This window comes from Strix uralensis, chromosome 3 (genome assembly GCF_047716275.1).
Source record: "Strix uralensis isolate ZFMK-TIS-50842 chromosome 3, bStrUra1, whole genome shotgun sequence".
In the NCBI taxonomy this organism is placed as follows: domain Eukaryota; kingdom Metazoa; phylum Chordata; class Aves; order Strigiformes; family Strigidae; genus Strix; species Strix uralensis.
The window spans coordinates 125,603,827-125,620,074 of record NC_133974.1 but is presented as its reverse complement, the minus strand read 5'-3'; the positions used below and the strand labels follow the sequence as shown (position 1 = coordinate 125,620,074).

At 46.8% G+C, this 16,248-nt stretch overlaps 1 protein-coding gene and 1 long non-coding RNA gene across 4 annotated transcripts in view; one reads left to right on the top strand and one right to left on the bottom strand.

Moving 5' to 3' along the window:
* Positions 1 to 11,352, top strand: part of LOC141941488 (uncharacterized) — a 25,823-nt gene extending 14,471 nt beyond the window's left edge. The window contains exon 5 of one of the 3 annotated variants that reach the window (XR_012628352.1): positions 11,238 to 11,352. This is a non-coding gene — a long non-coding RNA (uncharacterized LOC141941488). Of the gene's footprint in view, positions 1 to 4,107; positions 4,462 to 11,237 lie in introns of those variants that run through there. The other 2 variants (XR_012628351.1, XR_012628350.1) reach the window with 2 other exon arrangements.
* Positions 5,782 to 16,248, bottom strand: LGALSL (galectin like). The gene is made up of 5 exons (XM_074864329.1): positions 15,421 to 16,248; positions 15,169 to 15,240; positions 14,919 to 15,007; positions 14,236 to 14,413; positions 5,782 to 11,540 (listed from the first exon to the last, which is right to left on the bottom strand). The coding sequence occupies exons 1-5, from the start codon at positions 16,159 to 16,161 to the stop codon at positions 11,397 to 11,399; spliced, it is 1,224 nt and encodes a 407-aa protein (XP_074720430.1). The 5' UTR covers positions 16,162 to 16,248; the 3' UTR covers positions 5,782 to 11,396.

The following is a 16,248-nucleotide window of genomic DNA, read 5'->3' as shown; positions in this document are numbered from 1 at the left end:
CAACCATCACAGCCTGTGGCTTCATGGCCGTATATGGAAGTTCACCTGTGAAGGTATCCAGAATTTCCCTTTGGATCTGTTTGAGGTCTAAACCAAGCAGCTTAGAAAAGGGCAAGTGGAGCTGCTACGTGCCTGAGATGGGTGGCAGTGTCTGGCAGTGAAAATTGTGGCTTCCCACTTGAAACCTGGCTCGCATCACCCTGAATGCTCTGAAGAATGTTTCTGCCGTGCCCTCTCCAGAACAAGATGTTCTCTGTGGAGTGGTGTGCTCTGAGAGGCCGGATCTGGCTACTCCCCTCTAGCACTGCAGGTAGAAAAAGACAGCTTGAACACAAAGGAAGCCACAAAAATGATTTGAAGACTGGCCAGAGGCAGGTGGGAGCAGGCTGAGGAGATGGAGGTCCATTTGGTCTGGTGCTGTTGCTATGTAGATTCAGTGTCTAAAATCCCTTGTGGGGAGAGAATGACGTGGAGGGAGTCATCGGCTGCAGTTAACTGGGGGGGTTCCTGAGGGCCAGATGAGGGAAAGCTCGAAAGCACACATTTCAGCATAATTAGAGGCTTTTCTAAAATGAAGATAAAACTTGATATGCAAAGTCTGTACACTTGGATTTCATGTTGCACTACACCCCCGGAGTAAGCCTTCATCTTACATTTACATCAGGATGTTAGGCAATATACCACCACCTGCAATTTACTTTGACTGTGGTGGCTGCTAATTCTTATAGTGTGGACTGAAGAAATGTTTTAGAAATCTGTCCAGTCTGTTATTTGGTCATTAGGTTGAAAAGGTCTATGTACCTTGAAAAAGGTGATAATAAATGTGCTGAAAATGTATAGAAAGCTAAATGATACTGAGAAGGTAGTTTAGGGTTGTCTCTTTATTCATCCACCTATTAAAGGATAAAGGGGCATATAATGAGACAGAAGAGTGGTACATTGAAGGCAGACAGGAATTTTCTTTGCATGGAGTATATTGCCATTCATGGACAGTATCAGCATGCATAAACATAACAGGATCCTGAAAAAGGTCAGGCATTTAATAGCCTCCAACACCAATTGCAGTCCCTGCAATATCAGTGATAAATACCTAAAATTCAAGACTACTGAGTAGGTTTCAGACCAATTCTACTTAAACAGAATTGAAAGAAAAATCTGTCTGGGGCTGGCTATGGTATAGTTGTGTGCCACAGCATCCCTTGTACTGTCCTCTAGAACACATTCCAGTAAGCACAGCCAAAGACTGTGGACTATTTGAACTGCGGTTTTATCAAGTGTAATAGTCACCATGCTCCTGTGGTGGTCTGTGATCATCAGTTTATTTATATTGAAGAGTCTACTGGAAGATATCTGGCATTCTGACACCTACCTGAATGACTGCTGAGTACTTCAAGTGTACATTAGTTATCTCTTCTACAACTGAACCCATAATGTGCTCTACTTAGAGACACTTGGCTTGACTCTTAGTGGAAAGGTTCAGACCTCGATAAGTCCTGTACAACTCCTGTCTAAACCAGCCCAATGATGGGACTGTTAACCTGGCTGATATTATTTCCAGAGAGTCTGAAACAGCTTCTTCTGCTTTACGAGACATATAAATGCTTTACAAGATGTACAAGTTCCCAACAGATGCAGCTGCACATCTGCTCTGCACAGGCAGCGCCTGGTTGCCTCCCAACTGACTTTGCTTACAAGAAACTTGGCCCTACCAACTGTGTGTCCACATCCGTACAGTTTCGTGCCCAGTAATAAGCCTTGCACTTCTGCAGTCTTGATGAGATTTAGTGAGCCACAGACCTCTGCACCATGCTCTGTTGGGCAACACAGGCACCTCAAACACTACCTGCTGGCAGCTGAGACCCAGGACTGAGTCCTTGAAGGATATCTGTAGATGGCCATCAGTTCTCTTTACTGGTACAGAGATGTAATTTCATGTGTAATGGCACCAGGTAAAGCAAGAGAGATATGGACAGTCTGATCTGCAAATGCATCATCTCTTCATCCTGGAAAGTAAGATTCTGCTTTTTACCAGCTTCCCTTTCACACCGGCCAATGTGAGCCACACAGCTCTCAGAGGACACTCTTAGAGGTGAAAATGCTGTGCTTGTCAGTTGTTGAACTTCTGAGCTGTTCATTCCTGCCCTTTCCTCCTACCCAAACAGTGAAATGTTTGCTGGCACTGTCCAGGAATTCATCTGTTGGCATTTTAATATGCATGTGTACGATCATCCAATTGCTTCAATTACACTGTGGGAATCTTGTTTCTAAAAATACACCAATCTCTTCTGCTCTCCAGCGCTAGCACGAGATAATGTATCATGTTCCCTAGTTGCCAGTGCCACACAGGATGAAGGTAATCAATACAGCTGGTAATACATAAAGACAACAATTATAATTACAACTGATTACCCTTTCACTTAAAAGCATCATCTTCTAGCCTGCATTATCACAGCTTCAGCTGTACAATGTGTTAAAACAATCATGCGCTTCCCTTTGCTAAATAGAATCCTGTTATTTTGCCTGAGAGCATCCTTTGAGTAGCTCAAACGGGTTAGGTTTATTGTGGGAACCTTAAACCAGTTCGTACTCCAGCAGGTCCTCAGTTGCTATCAATCAATGTACTTCCACCGAAACCAAGAGAGATCTGCCTGTTTGCATCACTCAGGTTGTGATTGCTGTATTTTGTCCAGGGAAACACGTGTGCACATCATCTTTCGAATTCAAGGTGCAGCAAACAGCTCCCTGCTAAGAAACCCGATCTTCCATGTTCCAGCTTCTCTTCTGCATTATTTAAATTGCGATTGAAAGCACTGTGAGTCAGTGGAGGCTGCAAAAATTGACAGAATGCCATTCAATTTTTACTATTTAAAAAAAAATCATATTTTGGAAGGATTCTGCATTACACATAGCCCCTCTGAACCCAGAGGAGCTACTCAGTATATAGCATTACTCAACCTTACTGTCGTGTCTTCTGGCCTAAAACAACATGTCTGCCTGGTGAGCCAAGGATGGGGCTCGGGAGCTTGAACTGTGTTGTATTGTAGCCAAGAGTCACAGTGATGAGACATTAAGTGTGTGCAAATCATTATATTCCAAATTACAGCACTGATTGCTGAGAAACTGTTGTTACATCTCTGTTCTTCCCTCTCCCTGCCCGTAGAATAACAGCAGTAATACTAGAAATGGCAAAGAGCATTCATGAATTAACATGAATCATAAAGTTTGTCAACGCTTCGAAGTTCTTTGGTGAGTGGCACTAAATAAAGTACACCTTGGTCAGTCTCTGTAGAGGACATATTAAGGTCTGAAACCACAGAATTCCTCTGGCTGTGGGGTTTCCAGCAATGGTTCTCTTTCATGGAGGGGACTGACCACCCCTGAGAAAAGGCAGTGGAAACGGAGGGGAATGGATGTGGAAGCTGGCTCTGCACCCACGCAATGATCCAGAGCTGCTCCCAGCTTTGCCCCTCAGAGTCTGTTTTGCAGCCTCTGTTGCTCATTATATCTTTCTTCCAAAAATGAGGTGTGAAAGGAACCCCACTATCCTAGTTGTGGCCTTTGTACTTTTAAAATATTTTGTTTCCCCTGGAGATTGTAGTGAATCTGTTGCTTTCCCATTAATGTTTCTTCCACCTAGAGCCCTATTCTGTCCTTAGTTCTGGTCTGGATCTCTTCTAGAGACAGTGATGATCTTTCCCATTGAACAGAAAATTTCTTAGAGAGCAGCCAGGAAAGAATCCTCTTTGCTTCTTGGAGCACGCAGTGCTGGAGCTGCTACTGTAGCTTGTCATACATTACAATTCTGTCAGCACTGGCTTTTCTCCCATCACAAGGGTTTTTGGAGCTGGGTGAAGACAGAGCCACTGAGCACTCTCAGAAACCTCCAGCATCTCCATCAGCACTGGGCTGTTCCACGGAACAGAGTTCTGCCTCTCTGCTTGATCGAAGCAACACCTGCCCACGGCCTCTGGGCACCAAGGGAGCATGGCTCTTTGCTGTTAGTATCGGATTGCCTAGTACTGAAATCCTCCTCTTTGCTGCTGAGATTTGCTGTTCAGCTTCAGTGAGGTTTTCCTAACTAACCAGGCTTCTGTTCCTACCTTTCAGAGTCGCAAGGAAGCCCTGTTCTGGAAACCAGGAGTCAGTGAGCTCTGTTTCGCTGTTGCTTCTGACTGCTGGGGGAGACTTGGAGGTCTGGGAAGAGAGCTGCTGAAAGACACCTCCTTCTCAGGGTCTTTAACAGAATGGCACCCTTCCTGGCATCACAGCCCTGGTCTAGCAAGGCACCAGTGTGGAAACTAAAGCCTGAAAACCTGAACAGGATGAGAAATGTCTAACTTTTGGAGAATGCTGGAGCCGACGTGATGTTACAGAGCCAGCCTCTATTCTTAGAAGAGTGGTGAAAGTCATAATTTAAAAATAAGATCCAGTGCAGTGCTAGCAAAGAGTCATGTTCGTGGTATTCCTGTGAGTAAATCCCTCATCGTGAATTGGCGTGACTTCAAGCTCAGAACAAAATAAGGCCCAGCTGTGGGGCATCCATACTACTGATCTGAACAGGGGAGAAGTACACACGGCGCTTGCCACATCAGGTGCTCTCAATGGAGTGGGCGACCCCTTCCCTTTGTTCCCCCCAAAACTCGTGCCTGTAGTTCACTCAGTATTACAGGTCAGATGAGAGCTTTTCAAGGGCCTCTATAGGAGTTAGTCAATGCAAGTGGTGAAATTTGATGTATATATTCCCCCTTTTGAAAATCCCCCCAAGCACGTAGGTGGCTGCTGCTGTTCTGCTGTCTGGTGGGGACTAGGTGCTGCCTTTATACCATTTCTGGTTTGCATCTGGGTTACCTAGTGCTGTGTTTTAACTTGGAACCTCTAGATGTCTTAACTTTTAGGGTCGTGTATAGTAAACAGGGACAGTTTCAGGCTGGCTTTGAGCAGGGATGGCCACAGATCCATGCTCGTGGGTTAGAGCTAGGATGAACAGTGTGGGGAGCATCTGATTCACAGTTATTTTATCAGGAGAAAAAACACAGAACTAGTTGTATTCAAATCCTGTTCATCTGCTGCTTCAGTGCTGTGTGGATTTTGAGGTTTCCCTCAGAAACCTCACTTATTTTTTACAGCCACAACTGGATGTAGGGTGTAATCCTTTCCCGTTTGGGTCATGCAGAATTTTTCCAATAGCTTTAATTGAAAGAAGCCAAGACCTTAAAGTTTCCTCTTGCATTTACTCAGGTCAACAGGAACTTTAGTTAGGATCATCCCAACGAGTGAAACACTGGATCTCATAATAACACGTCTCTGGAGCTGATCTGGTGGTTTTACTCACCGTGTAACCCCCACCCATGAATCCAGTCCCACCAGAGTGAACTGAAGCGCGTGTGTGAGTTGTGCTGCTGACGGGCTGTTTTATCCTATAAAAAAGTGATCAGCCGTCTGTGTCTCGTGGCCTGGCCGCAAGGTCTGAGTCGTGCCTGTTAACTCCTGAGGCTTACACTGCCCAGTGATGTCAGCGGGAGTCTTGCATGAGTAAGCAAGCTATTCTTTCCTCTAATGAAGTTATTGGATTGTTCTGTATAGTGCATTTAAACTGTAAAGGGGTTTTTCATAAGCTGCTACCAAAGCTGCACATCTCATTCTAAAGTTTCACACTACAGTTTTACGAGGGAAGGAGTTAGCTACAAAATCAGTCAGAAGATAAAAGAAGCCAGAAGTTAAAGAAGTCAAGAGGGTGTGTAATGAGCATTAATAATTCAGATAAAAACCAGAACAACCCAGTGAAGATTTCACGTTTTATTGTTATTAAAAGTTCATGATGAAATTGGCATAACACATAAAAATAGATCTGTGGTGAATGATACATATTACTATTATTGCCCAGTCGTTTTGTGCACACCCTCGCTTTTTAAAATCAGAAGGTAATGAATATAAGACATTTAATCAGCTAACTGCGAAACCAGTTACTGCAGCAGAGGGGCTGTGCTTTCTGTCGACTCTATCAAATGGATAATGCAGACAGAAATAGTCCTCTATTCATACTTAAAAATAAACTCAGTTTTAGAGTATGCCCCAGCTGAAAATAACTGGAGAGGGAGAGCTAGAAATACCCCTTTTCTTATGGACCTGTTTCCATGAAAGTCAAAGGGATTTTTGCCACGGATTTTAAAAGCAGCAGGAAATAGTTATTTGTTGACAGGCAGATGGAGAGGCCTAGCAACAGAAGCTAGGGAGGACCTGTGGCAAAATACAAGTTTATTATTTTGATCTTGCACATGCTGCTGAATCTCCTTGTTGTAGTAATTGTGTATGTTCATAACAGCAGTGATTGCTGGGAGGAGCTGGGAGGGTGTATCAAAGCCAGATAAAGCGTCTGCGCTCATTTTTTTCTCCCCATTTGGGTTGGCTTTGGTTCTAAGCCCACACACCATTCATTGCAAAGTGACTTTTACCTTTATGCTTTCGGATCCACGTGAGAAAATCAGAACAATACTCATGGTCACTAACTGTTCCTAGACTTGTGTAGCTTTTCTTCCTAACTTCTGTGCTTATCCCAGCATTTAGGGCTGTCCTCAGCCTGACTCTTGTTCTTCAAACTGTCATATCAATTCCAGGGGTGCTGGGAGGTTGGTTAGAGCTGCCACTAACTAACTGGCTCAGCAGAGTTGTGGTTCTGCAGTCTCCTGCATGGAAAGGTCACTGTAACCCGCCTCAGTGCAGAAAGCAGTGCTGTAGATTTCTGTGGGGAGCCCTTCTTGTGGGTGGGAGGCAAGATGAGCCCCACATCTGCTGTATCTGATGTCTGTGAGGAAAAAAACACCTTAGTGGCATGGCTACTCCGAAGTTTTCCTATTATTTATTTGGGAGCCTCTTTTAAAGAAGGCGAGTAGGAACATGAACCCATTCACACCTTCCAAACTTGTAAGTAATGCTGTTTTTTTGGTGTGTGTTCTGGTATGGGGTTGCGGAAGGTGGCCGCTAACAATGTGGCAAATGTTCATCCCTGGGAAACGGTCATGCAGCTCCACAGCCCGTGCTCTTGGCTGGCTCTGAAATGTCCACTACCTCCTTCTGACCTCATGCTCTGTTAGAACTACAGCACATCATGCTACCCAAACCCTACTACTAAGCTTGAGAGCGCTGTGGCTACTCTGTTCTTGTTTCCTCCACAGTGAATAGTTTTAAATCCTGGAAGATAAAAATCTCAGTGCTGCTCCCTTCCATTAAAATCTCAGGACTTCAGTCTCAGCCTCACAGCAGGAGAGTGACAGGGGTGGAAAGCTGGCACAGCAGAATGGTGAATCAGGCTCTGCCTTTGGTTTTCAGGCTGTTTACTCAAAACAGCCCTTGAGAAAGATGCTATGCCTCAAGCAGATGTCACATTCAACCGGTTTAGCAATATTACGCCTATTTCTTCTCAAGTTAGTCAAGTAGGGGAGGGAGAATATAATATATGTTAGTGCAAGTTCACATAGACAACATGAATATTTAGTACAAAATGTTCTTTCAAGGTGGGGCAAACATTTCTAATTGTGACACAAAAAGGAGGTATTTTGTAACATTTTTAACAACTTGGCTGTGAAAAACCGTTTATGTGAAATATGTTTAGACACAGACTACCTCACATGATACTGAAGTATTTCAAGGCTCTTTCTGAGTAGGCAATAACCTCATTTTTTAAAAAAATCAGCTTTATCACAGCCTATTCCAAATATAACTAAATAATTTGGTTGTGGTTTTTTGGTTGTTTTTTCTTCTTCCTCTTTGGAAAAATAAAGCTATGCTAACTTGAGTGATTCCACTCCACATGGGTTTTACCCATTCAAGGCTTCTTTCATTTCAGAATTAATTTCCTCCTTCAGAGGAAACCATAGAAATATTCAGCTAATAAATTCTAGCCTAAGATTTCAAAAGTTGGTTCACACACTCACTTAGTCCTGATGAACTGCAGCTTCCAAGAAGCTCCTTGACTACTTGTCCCTACTGAAAAACATTTTGAAAACCTGGCCCAATTTAGAAACAGTCTTATTTCGGGTCTAGTAGGACTTATATCCAAAATGAAGATGCAAATAATCCCTAAATTGTGGAGACCAAAAGATTCATATATAATTTATGCAGCATGGTCTCCCATCTTAAACATTTGGATTTGGCTAAAAGTCCAGCTGGACAGAAACATTTAAGGCCTCAGTTTTCTGACTTGCACTGCGCATGGAAGCGTTCAGCAGTTGCTTCTGAACACGATCAGCCAACATAAGCCAAGCACGCGTGGAACAGCCCTTCGTCACATAGACATCATCCTTCTTTTGCCTGCCATAGCCTGGTACTGCCCATGAGCAAAAGAAAAGTAAAAGGCTTCCAACCTAGTGTTAGACAGACAAAGAGACGTGGAAGCCTGAACTGTGCCTTTCTGCCCTTTCCTGAGCTCTCAGCCAAACCACAACCTATCGGAAGTGGGTTCACAGCTCTCCTTGCCTTGAAGCCTGGCTCAGAAACCACAACAGGGCAGAATCAGGCGGTGGGCGCCGTGGTTGGTGGAGTTATGCAAAGGCAAAACCAGAATCAGGTTCAAAAAAGCATTTTCCCGAGACGGGGAAACTACTGGAGCGGGAACAAATGGGAGTGCGCAACGCAGCGGGTGGGAACAGAGGTGAGGCAGTACCCCTGAGCCCCTGTTCCCAACAGAGACGCCACCAACACGGTGGTGCATCGGGTTCATCTCGGCATCCCTGCTGCAGGCCCTGTGCTGTGCCCAGCCTGTGCAGGACAGCAAAAGTCTCCGGGCTGTACTAACCTACCAGGAATCCCAAGTGGCTGAAAATTCAAGTCAGCCAAATTGCTTTTTCTGGACTAAAATAAAGGCAGGGAGAGGAAATCTTTACTGGTGTACTGTCAGATATCCCTTTTGGTTTTGTGCTGCTGTAGGGTCATGGTGCTACTCTCCCCAGCCTCCTACTCTGGCCCACCCGACTAGCAGGACAGCCTCAGGCAATGGCACTGCATCAGCAAACCTGGCTTTAGTTGGAGAAAGCACTCGGCAGGGAGGGTGCTTAAACATCTCTCCAAACAGAATTTACCTGCCTGCTTCTGCTTTGGAACCATAGAGCATTTCCAAGCTGGAGAAAAATCCAAACACCTCATGTAGAAGCACCTTTCCCTTGGATTTTTATTACCATCATCATCATTTTTAAGAATGTATTTTGTACCGAAACACTGTCAGCATTCTTTGTACAATGGAAAATGACACAGTCATCATGTAAAAGAGTAAAAACAGAGCAAGACAGGGACATTCATATCAAGATTCAATCTGGAGTACAAATAGAATCTGATGTACAACTTAAAAGCCACACACCAGATAAAAAGATCATCTGGAAAATAACAGGTTCTCTCAATTTGGAAAAAGGAGGAAAAGTCAAGGAATGTTAAGGCTAAAAATTCCATTTAACTTTTACTTTATGGGTGGCAGCCTGATTCTTAACTCGTGTGCAGGAGCAGCAGCAACACCCCCCTGGCTTTACAAAGAGATTTGCACTTGCATGAAATAAGAATCAGGCTTCTGTGCTCGGAGGACTCTGATTGACCTCAACAGGCTTTGGACTAGAGCCACAGCTGGAATTTCAGCTTGCAGTCTAAGGCTTCTTAACTGCAGGCCAAATTAGCGCAAAATGAGGCTTTGCAACTGGCATTCTACCCTTAACTTTGGATATTCCAGTTCTGGTTGCTTTAAACCACAGCTTTATTGCAGGTTTAACATAGTTCTGTTTGTGAGACTCTTCTCTTTCTCTCCTTTTTTTTTTTTTTAATACTGTGCTACAAAGAATGTTTTTGTATTCTGTGTCTTAGAAAGTCCCTATATTACATGTTTTCCAAATTGCCTAAATATATGTTTATATCATGATTATAACTACTCAGAAAGACCTGCTACAGTCTACTGTGAGCAGCCAAGGAAAAAAGTGTATTTAGTCCTAAAGAAGTCAAGAAAAGTGGCTGTGTTCATTTATAGTGTAGCGCAATGACTGTGTTTATACAGCTATACCTACTATTTAAAAAGCTACTTGAAAAGTTATTATTCATGTGCAGTAGCTGATTTTCAAGCATTAATAACTTGGCTGTCTAGACAAGTTTTAATTGTCATATCAAAGGCCGAATATGTTCTCAAGTGCAAAAAAATCTCCCATCTCCCCTGGAAAGAGGCTGGTTCTCCTTTGGAACCAAGAGACTGCCAAATTTAACTTTTTCTCAGGTTATAAAAGCGCAGTTAAACCTACAAATTTGCTGTTTAAGTTTTTTAAACGGAATGACTTTAACTCAAACCTATCCTGTGCAGCAAAGTTAGTAAGCCCTGAAAAACAGTTTCTAGTGAATACGCAAAGAGTTTCCCCACCCCCACCAACTACCATGCCCACGTTTTCCCAGGGCCTAGAGGGCTCCATTAAAATGTAACTAAATGTTCAATAGGAAACATGATTTTTCGAGAATGATATGTAAAGTTTACCCAAAGAACCTAAGACATTTTGTACATTCAAAATGTTTACACTTTGCTGTTCTTAACCATCAGTAAGATTGTTCATTTTTACTAATAATACATACAAGGAGTATAAATAAATAAACTACAGATAAGCTTTAAAAATTGTATTAACAATACATTGTGCAAAAACTCGTAACGATCTACATTCTATGCAAATACCCTGACTAAAATATACAGGCTGTGTCCTCACACCCTCATTCAGTTTTTGCACAGTCCTTGGGCCAAATCAGCGGCTGGGAGCAATCAGCAAAATCCCGTTGCAAGCCGTGGAAGTAATGCTGATTTACCCCAGCAGAAGAGCCAGCCCCCAAGCATTGCAAAAAATCCCATAGAAATCAGTGGGAATTGTGCTTGACTAAGGACTAGACAGTTTGATTGTACCCCGTTAAAGTGAGTGGGAGTTTTGCCATTGATTTCCATGGAACCAGGCTCAGGCCCTGGGTAAGGACGTCAGCACGTGGCCCTATGTTGTGCTACACTACTCCACTTCAGTGCAGAAACATTTGCAAAAGAAAAACTTTTTTTTTTTGTTGTCACTGCTGTTCAGTAACCGGTTTTAGCGCTGTGTTTCAGAAATTGCCTTTCTGTGAGATTTGAAACAAGACTGCAAGTCTTTCTGAATCCATTCCAATTTGATTATCCAGCACAGGTGGGCTATTTTGATCCAAGAAAAATGGCTCAATGTCTATTAACCAACAATGTTCTTCATTAGGATAAAGAACAGCCCGGTTCATCAGCACAGGAGTGAAGAACTGCATGCGGAAAAGGAACGGGGCAGCCCTCCTACCATAGCTGTGTCCAGAGCCGGCTGTCACTTCTCCAAACGGACGATGGCACCTGAGCCGGTTTGGAATCTACAGTCCTAACAAGCTCAGCCAAGTTTTGTAAGCTGAAGATCTCCATTTATCTTTATCGTGTCAATTGCTGACAGTGTTTCAATACGGTGGTAAAAATCAAAGAGCTGATGTCCGTCCACAAATACTCTAAAACGGGGATGCTCACAAAGTATCTCAACCTGTAAAAAATAAAACGATGAATCATGTTGTTCACAGTGTAACTGGCAAGTTATTCACAGAATACAAAGAGCACTCCATTAGCCTTTAAGTAGTGTTGGTATGGTTACATGTTTTACTACTTCTGTGCCACGTAGCAGCCAGGGCTGAGGCCAGTTTGCCCCCATGACACCAGTTCCACTATGATGGATCTGCTCTTACTTTGCAGGGACACTAATGCAATCTCACACTGTTGTGGTGGGAAGGACTTTGGAACCCAGTCCCACTGGCATCAGGGTTTTTTTTTTGGAATAATGCCAGAAACAGGCTCAAACTGCTCATTACAGGGGGAAGAAATTCTATCTCCAACCCAAATCTTGCATTCCTTGCTACAGAATTTTTTTTTGCTGCAGAATGAGGGGGAAGTTCCCTCTGCAATGCTTTCCATGCTTCCGTTAATTTACTGGAAGGGATCGAACATGAGAGGAGGGATAGGTTTGCCCTCCCCTCCCACACATACTCACAGAGCTGCTGCAAAACTAAAAAGCCTTCACTATTGTGGCTGCAGACAGCCCAGGATTCCTTGTTGGACCAGACTCCATACTGGGGCTGCAGTAAGGGAAACGTGGTGCAGGATGGCTTGAATTCAGCTAGACAGTTCACACGAGGCACAAACAGGATCAGGGAGGGACACAGCTCATCCCTCCTCCTCCAAGCCCTGCAGAAATGCTCTGGAAAAGCAACAAAGCCTGGAGCTGAACAAGCCTGGACAGGTTGGGAGATTCCTGATGTTAGGGGTGGCTTGAGAGGGTGCCCTGTAGTCAAGCTTTGCTGGAGCTGCCCCGGCAAGAAGCAGGGGATATGAGGGCACAGAACGTGCGCTTCTCGTACAGGCCCTCAGAGACCTCCAGGTCTGGGCAGGCTAAGAAGAAAAATCTGCAGGGAAGCCACACGTAAATCCTGGGTCATTTCAAGAGGCTGGTAGTCTGGAGTGAAGTGCTGCTTCCAGGCACTTGACTCTGCTGCTATTACAGCGTATAAAAATGGGAACGGGGCCAGCGACAAACTGACTAAACCAAAACCCAACTGACTTGGGGCACGTTGCGCTGGGAGAAGTGGCAGCCGACGGTTCAGGAGAGCTGAAGCTCCTGGGGACCTGGTAGCGCACCACGTAGCAGGGAAGCACCCGTGCTGCCACGTAGCTCCTGTGTCACTGCGGCAGGTGCATCCAGCCTTAGGCCTTGTTATGTAAAAGATATGGTTAGCCTCAACGCTGTTTACGATCCATTTTTTTCAGATCACCCTGGGCCACGCCAGAACGATAATTGGACTGGATCACAAGTAACTGGCAAGAACACTTAACAGTCGAATTTATTCACCGACAGGGTGACCATCAAAGGTACAAAGTCAATTGGGAGCTTAAATTCCATTTGTACATTTGGGAAAAAAGGAGAAAAAAAAAAAAAAGAACAACTGCCTTTCTACAGTATCTCAGGCCAAACGTGCAATATTGCTGTCCTCTAACGTCAATTGTCATTAGTGGGACACCCACAAAACATGCTCTGGGTAATTTGTCTGGCTTGTCTGAGGGCCCAGCCACCACCCATTGCGGCAGGGAGTATAACCCTCTCAGCCAGAGCAGGACCAAGCCTCCAAGCCTTTTCAAGTGCACTTCCCACACGCACCAAAGGGTGTTGCCAGTTCCGATGGGAGAGTTTGCAGAAACAAGTAGAGCGCAACCAATTCACGAGAAACTCAGTCATAAACACCCTCTCAAAGCCCAAGCATTTGGGGAGACGGTGAGCTTTTGGGGTTGGGGGAGATTATCTTGGGGGCAAGAAGGATTAAGAGAGTTTGGCAGCTGGTCAGAGCATTGGCATTTAGCAGAGGGGCCAGCGAGGTTTCATAAGAGGGGCGGGGAGGAGGAGGAGGAGGGTTTTTCTGGGTCAGCCGCATGGAGAAGGCATGCAGGCTTTTTTCCTCAACGTTGTGAAGCCGCTGAGAGAAGCGGCCCTCTGCAGCTGCATACTTTGTTAGTCCTGATTTGCAAAGACATCTTCACATAACCATAAACACTACAGATGGGAATCTGCTTCTAGGTCAACCCAGTCCATCCCCTGCACTACAGCGTTTCCACGTACACCATTTTCAAGTGACTATAGACTTAAATTTGACAGGCGATTTAATCCCAGGGTTCAGAAAAGAATACCACTATTGCTGAGCTGTTTAATCTGCTAACACGAAGGGCTACGGTCAACCTCAGCGTAATGTCCCTGGAGACAAAGGATGAACAAGATCCTTATTAGCTGCACTAAATTGCAAACACTGTGTCCATTAAAAAAACCATCAAAACATATGGCAGTCCCAGAGTATTTACATTCTCCAGTAATAACTTGTAATGCACTAATAACATAGAAGTACTTTTTAATTTATAGCTATAAAACTAAGCTCAGGAAGTGCGCTTCATCACACAGTATTACAACCTCCGACTTGTCATAGCACCCTGGTGAGGCGTTCACAGCCCCGTCTGAACCGCCTGCAGCTGCACACAGCAGCGGGATCTCCGCGCAACTTCTGATCGATAGAAACAATCCAGCAACCGGTGTCTCAACAAGAGAAGCGCTGGCTACGCTGTGATTTCACGAGAGGCAAGTCAGGTGCTGCTGTGACTCTGATCATACTATGCACCGTGCATGCCGCTGTCATCCTGGTACTCACCCGAAAAGGCTGGTCCGGTATAAACGGAAAATAAGGAATAGATGATTGCTCTTCCCCCCATTCTCCGGCTACACAAGAGTTTCTGACAAACTGTCTGTCTGTAAACACAGCTTTCAGTTCAATAGCTACATCCGCAGGAGGATCTTCTGACTCCCCACAAGTCAGACTGATGCCAAAGCTGTAACACAAACAGAACGGCTCTCATTCAGCCAGAAACAAGCAAATAAGCCCCAAATGCCGCCGGTCTCATTTGTCAGCTTATTAAAGCCATTGACGGTATAGCAGCATGGGGGGGTGACAGCTCAGCTCGTTCAGGGAATGCTCTGAAAGCCCGTCAGGGACAAGAACATGGTTATAGCATGTATATATGTGTGTGCATGTGCGCTGTGCATGTATGTGTATATATATGTGTGTATATATATATATATGCTCTGTATGCTCCTTTACTCTCAAGTGAAATGTTGGGAAACAGGATCCCTTAAAGAAATGCCCCCTCTATGGGTCAAAGGAGAAACCAGCACGCTATATTTAAAATGATAAAAATAATCCTTCTCCAGAAAGGAGGGATCCGTGTGTACGTGTGTGTGTGTGTGTCTGTGTATATGTGCGTGTGTGTGGCCTCCCCCCTCGCCCCCTCCCCGGGCCCAGCGCCCCCGGGGCGGGCAGCCCTGCCCGGGTGTTACCTCTCGGGGTTGAGGTCCACTATGCCCATAACTAAGATCTTCTTTCCCGGCCTCATTCCTCCTTTGATGTGCCCACAGAAGGGGACGATCTGGAAAGGACAGGGGGGAGGGTGGCAAGGGTCAACTCGGCATCAGCAGCGGCCGCCGTTGTGCAGCCGATGGGGGCGGGGGGGGGGGGGGGGGGGGGGGCGGGTAAAGGGGTTTTAAAAAAACCTAATCCTCCCCCAAAACCCAAATAAAGGTGATTTACCAGGCGAGGGAAGTACACATCTGCTTGCACCGGGGATCCCAGGGAGTTGTTTAAATGCCCGTCCTCTATTTTCTGCAGGTAAAAAGGAGAGCGCTGAGGCAGGGGCAGGCGGAGCCCCTCCCGGCCCCCTCCCGCTCCGCTCCGCTCCGCTCCGCAGGTGCCCGCCGTAGGGGGGGCCCTGCCGTGCCCGCCCCCAGCCCCATCCCGGTCCCCGTCCCGGAGCCCCGGGGAGAGGGCAAAGCGGCAACTCACCAGCGCGTCCCGCTCGGCCACGGTCCCCGCCATCTTGTGGAAGCGGCGGCGGCCCTGGGGACGGGGCGGAGGGGGACCGGCGGGGGCGGGGGAGCGGGAGGGAGGGAGGGAGAGGGGGGGCTGTGTGGCAGCCCCGGCGGCCGAGGGGCAGTGGCGGAGCCGGAGCGGGAGCGGAGCCGGTGCAGAAGTAGGAAGGCGAGGAGGAGGAGTAGGAGGAGGAAGAGGAGGAGGAGGAGGAGGAGGAGGAGGGGAGGTGGCCGGCTCTGCCTCGCCCGGCGGGGAGCCCAGCCCCTGGCCCGGGGGGAGCTGGGCAGGGCGGGGGCTGCGGCCGCTTCCTCCCCTCCGCAGCCTGTACCCTGCGGCGGGGCCCGGCTGGAAGGGCCGCGGGGCCCGGCCCTGAGCGGGGAGACCCTGGCCCTGAGCGGGGAGACCCCGGCCCGGCGGGCCTGGCCGCGCTCCGGCCGCGGCCGCGCTGAGGGGGGGGCGGCGGTGGTGGGCCCAGGGTAGGCCGTGGCAGGGCCCGGCCGGCCTGAGGGCTGGCGGGGACCCGGCGATCCCTCCCCTGGGGCCCGCAGGTGATGGGTGCTTGGAGAGTGGCCCCACCAGCCCCGCGCCCCATCGCTGAGGGAGCACCTTTATTTCTGAGCTTGGACACCCCGGCGAAGAGGCCGAGCCGGGCACCTTGGGTAGCTTCCCTTCTCCAGAAGTGGAGAGCGGCTCAGCCCCCCCAAAACGAACCATCACCCCGCTCCCCTCTGTGCTGGGGTGCCCTGCCCCACGGCGTGGACCCTCGGAGGGTCGGGTCCCCGAGCGGGTGCTCTGATGGGA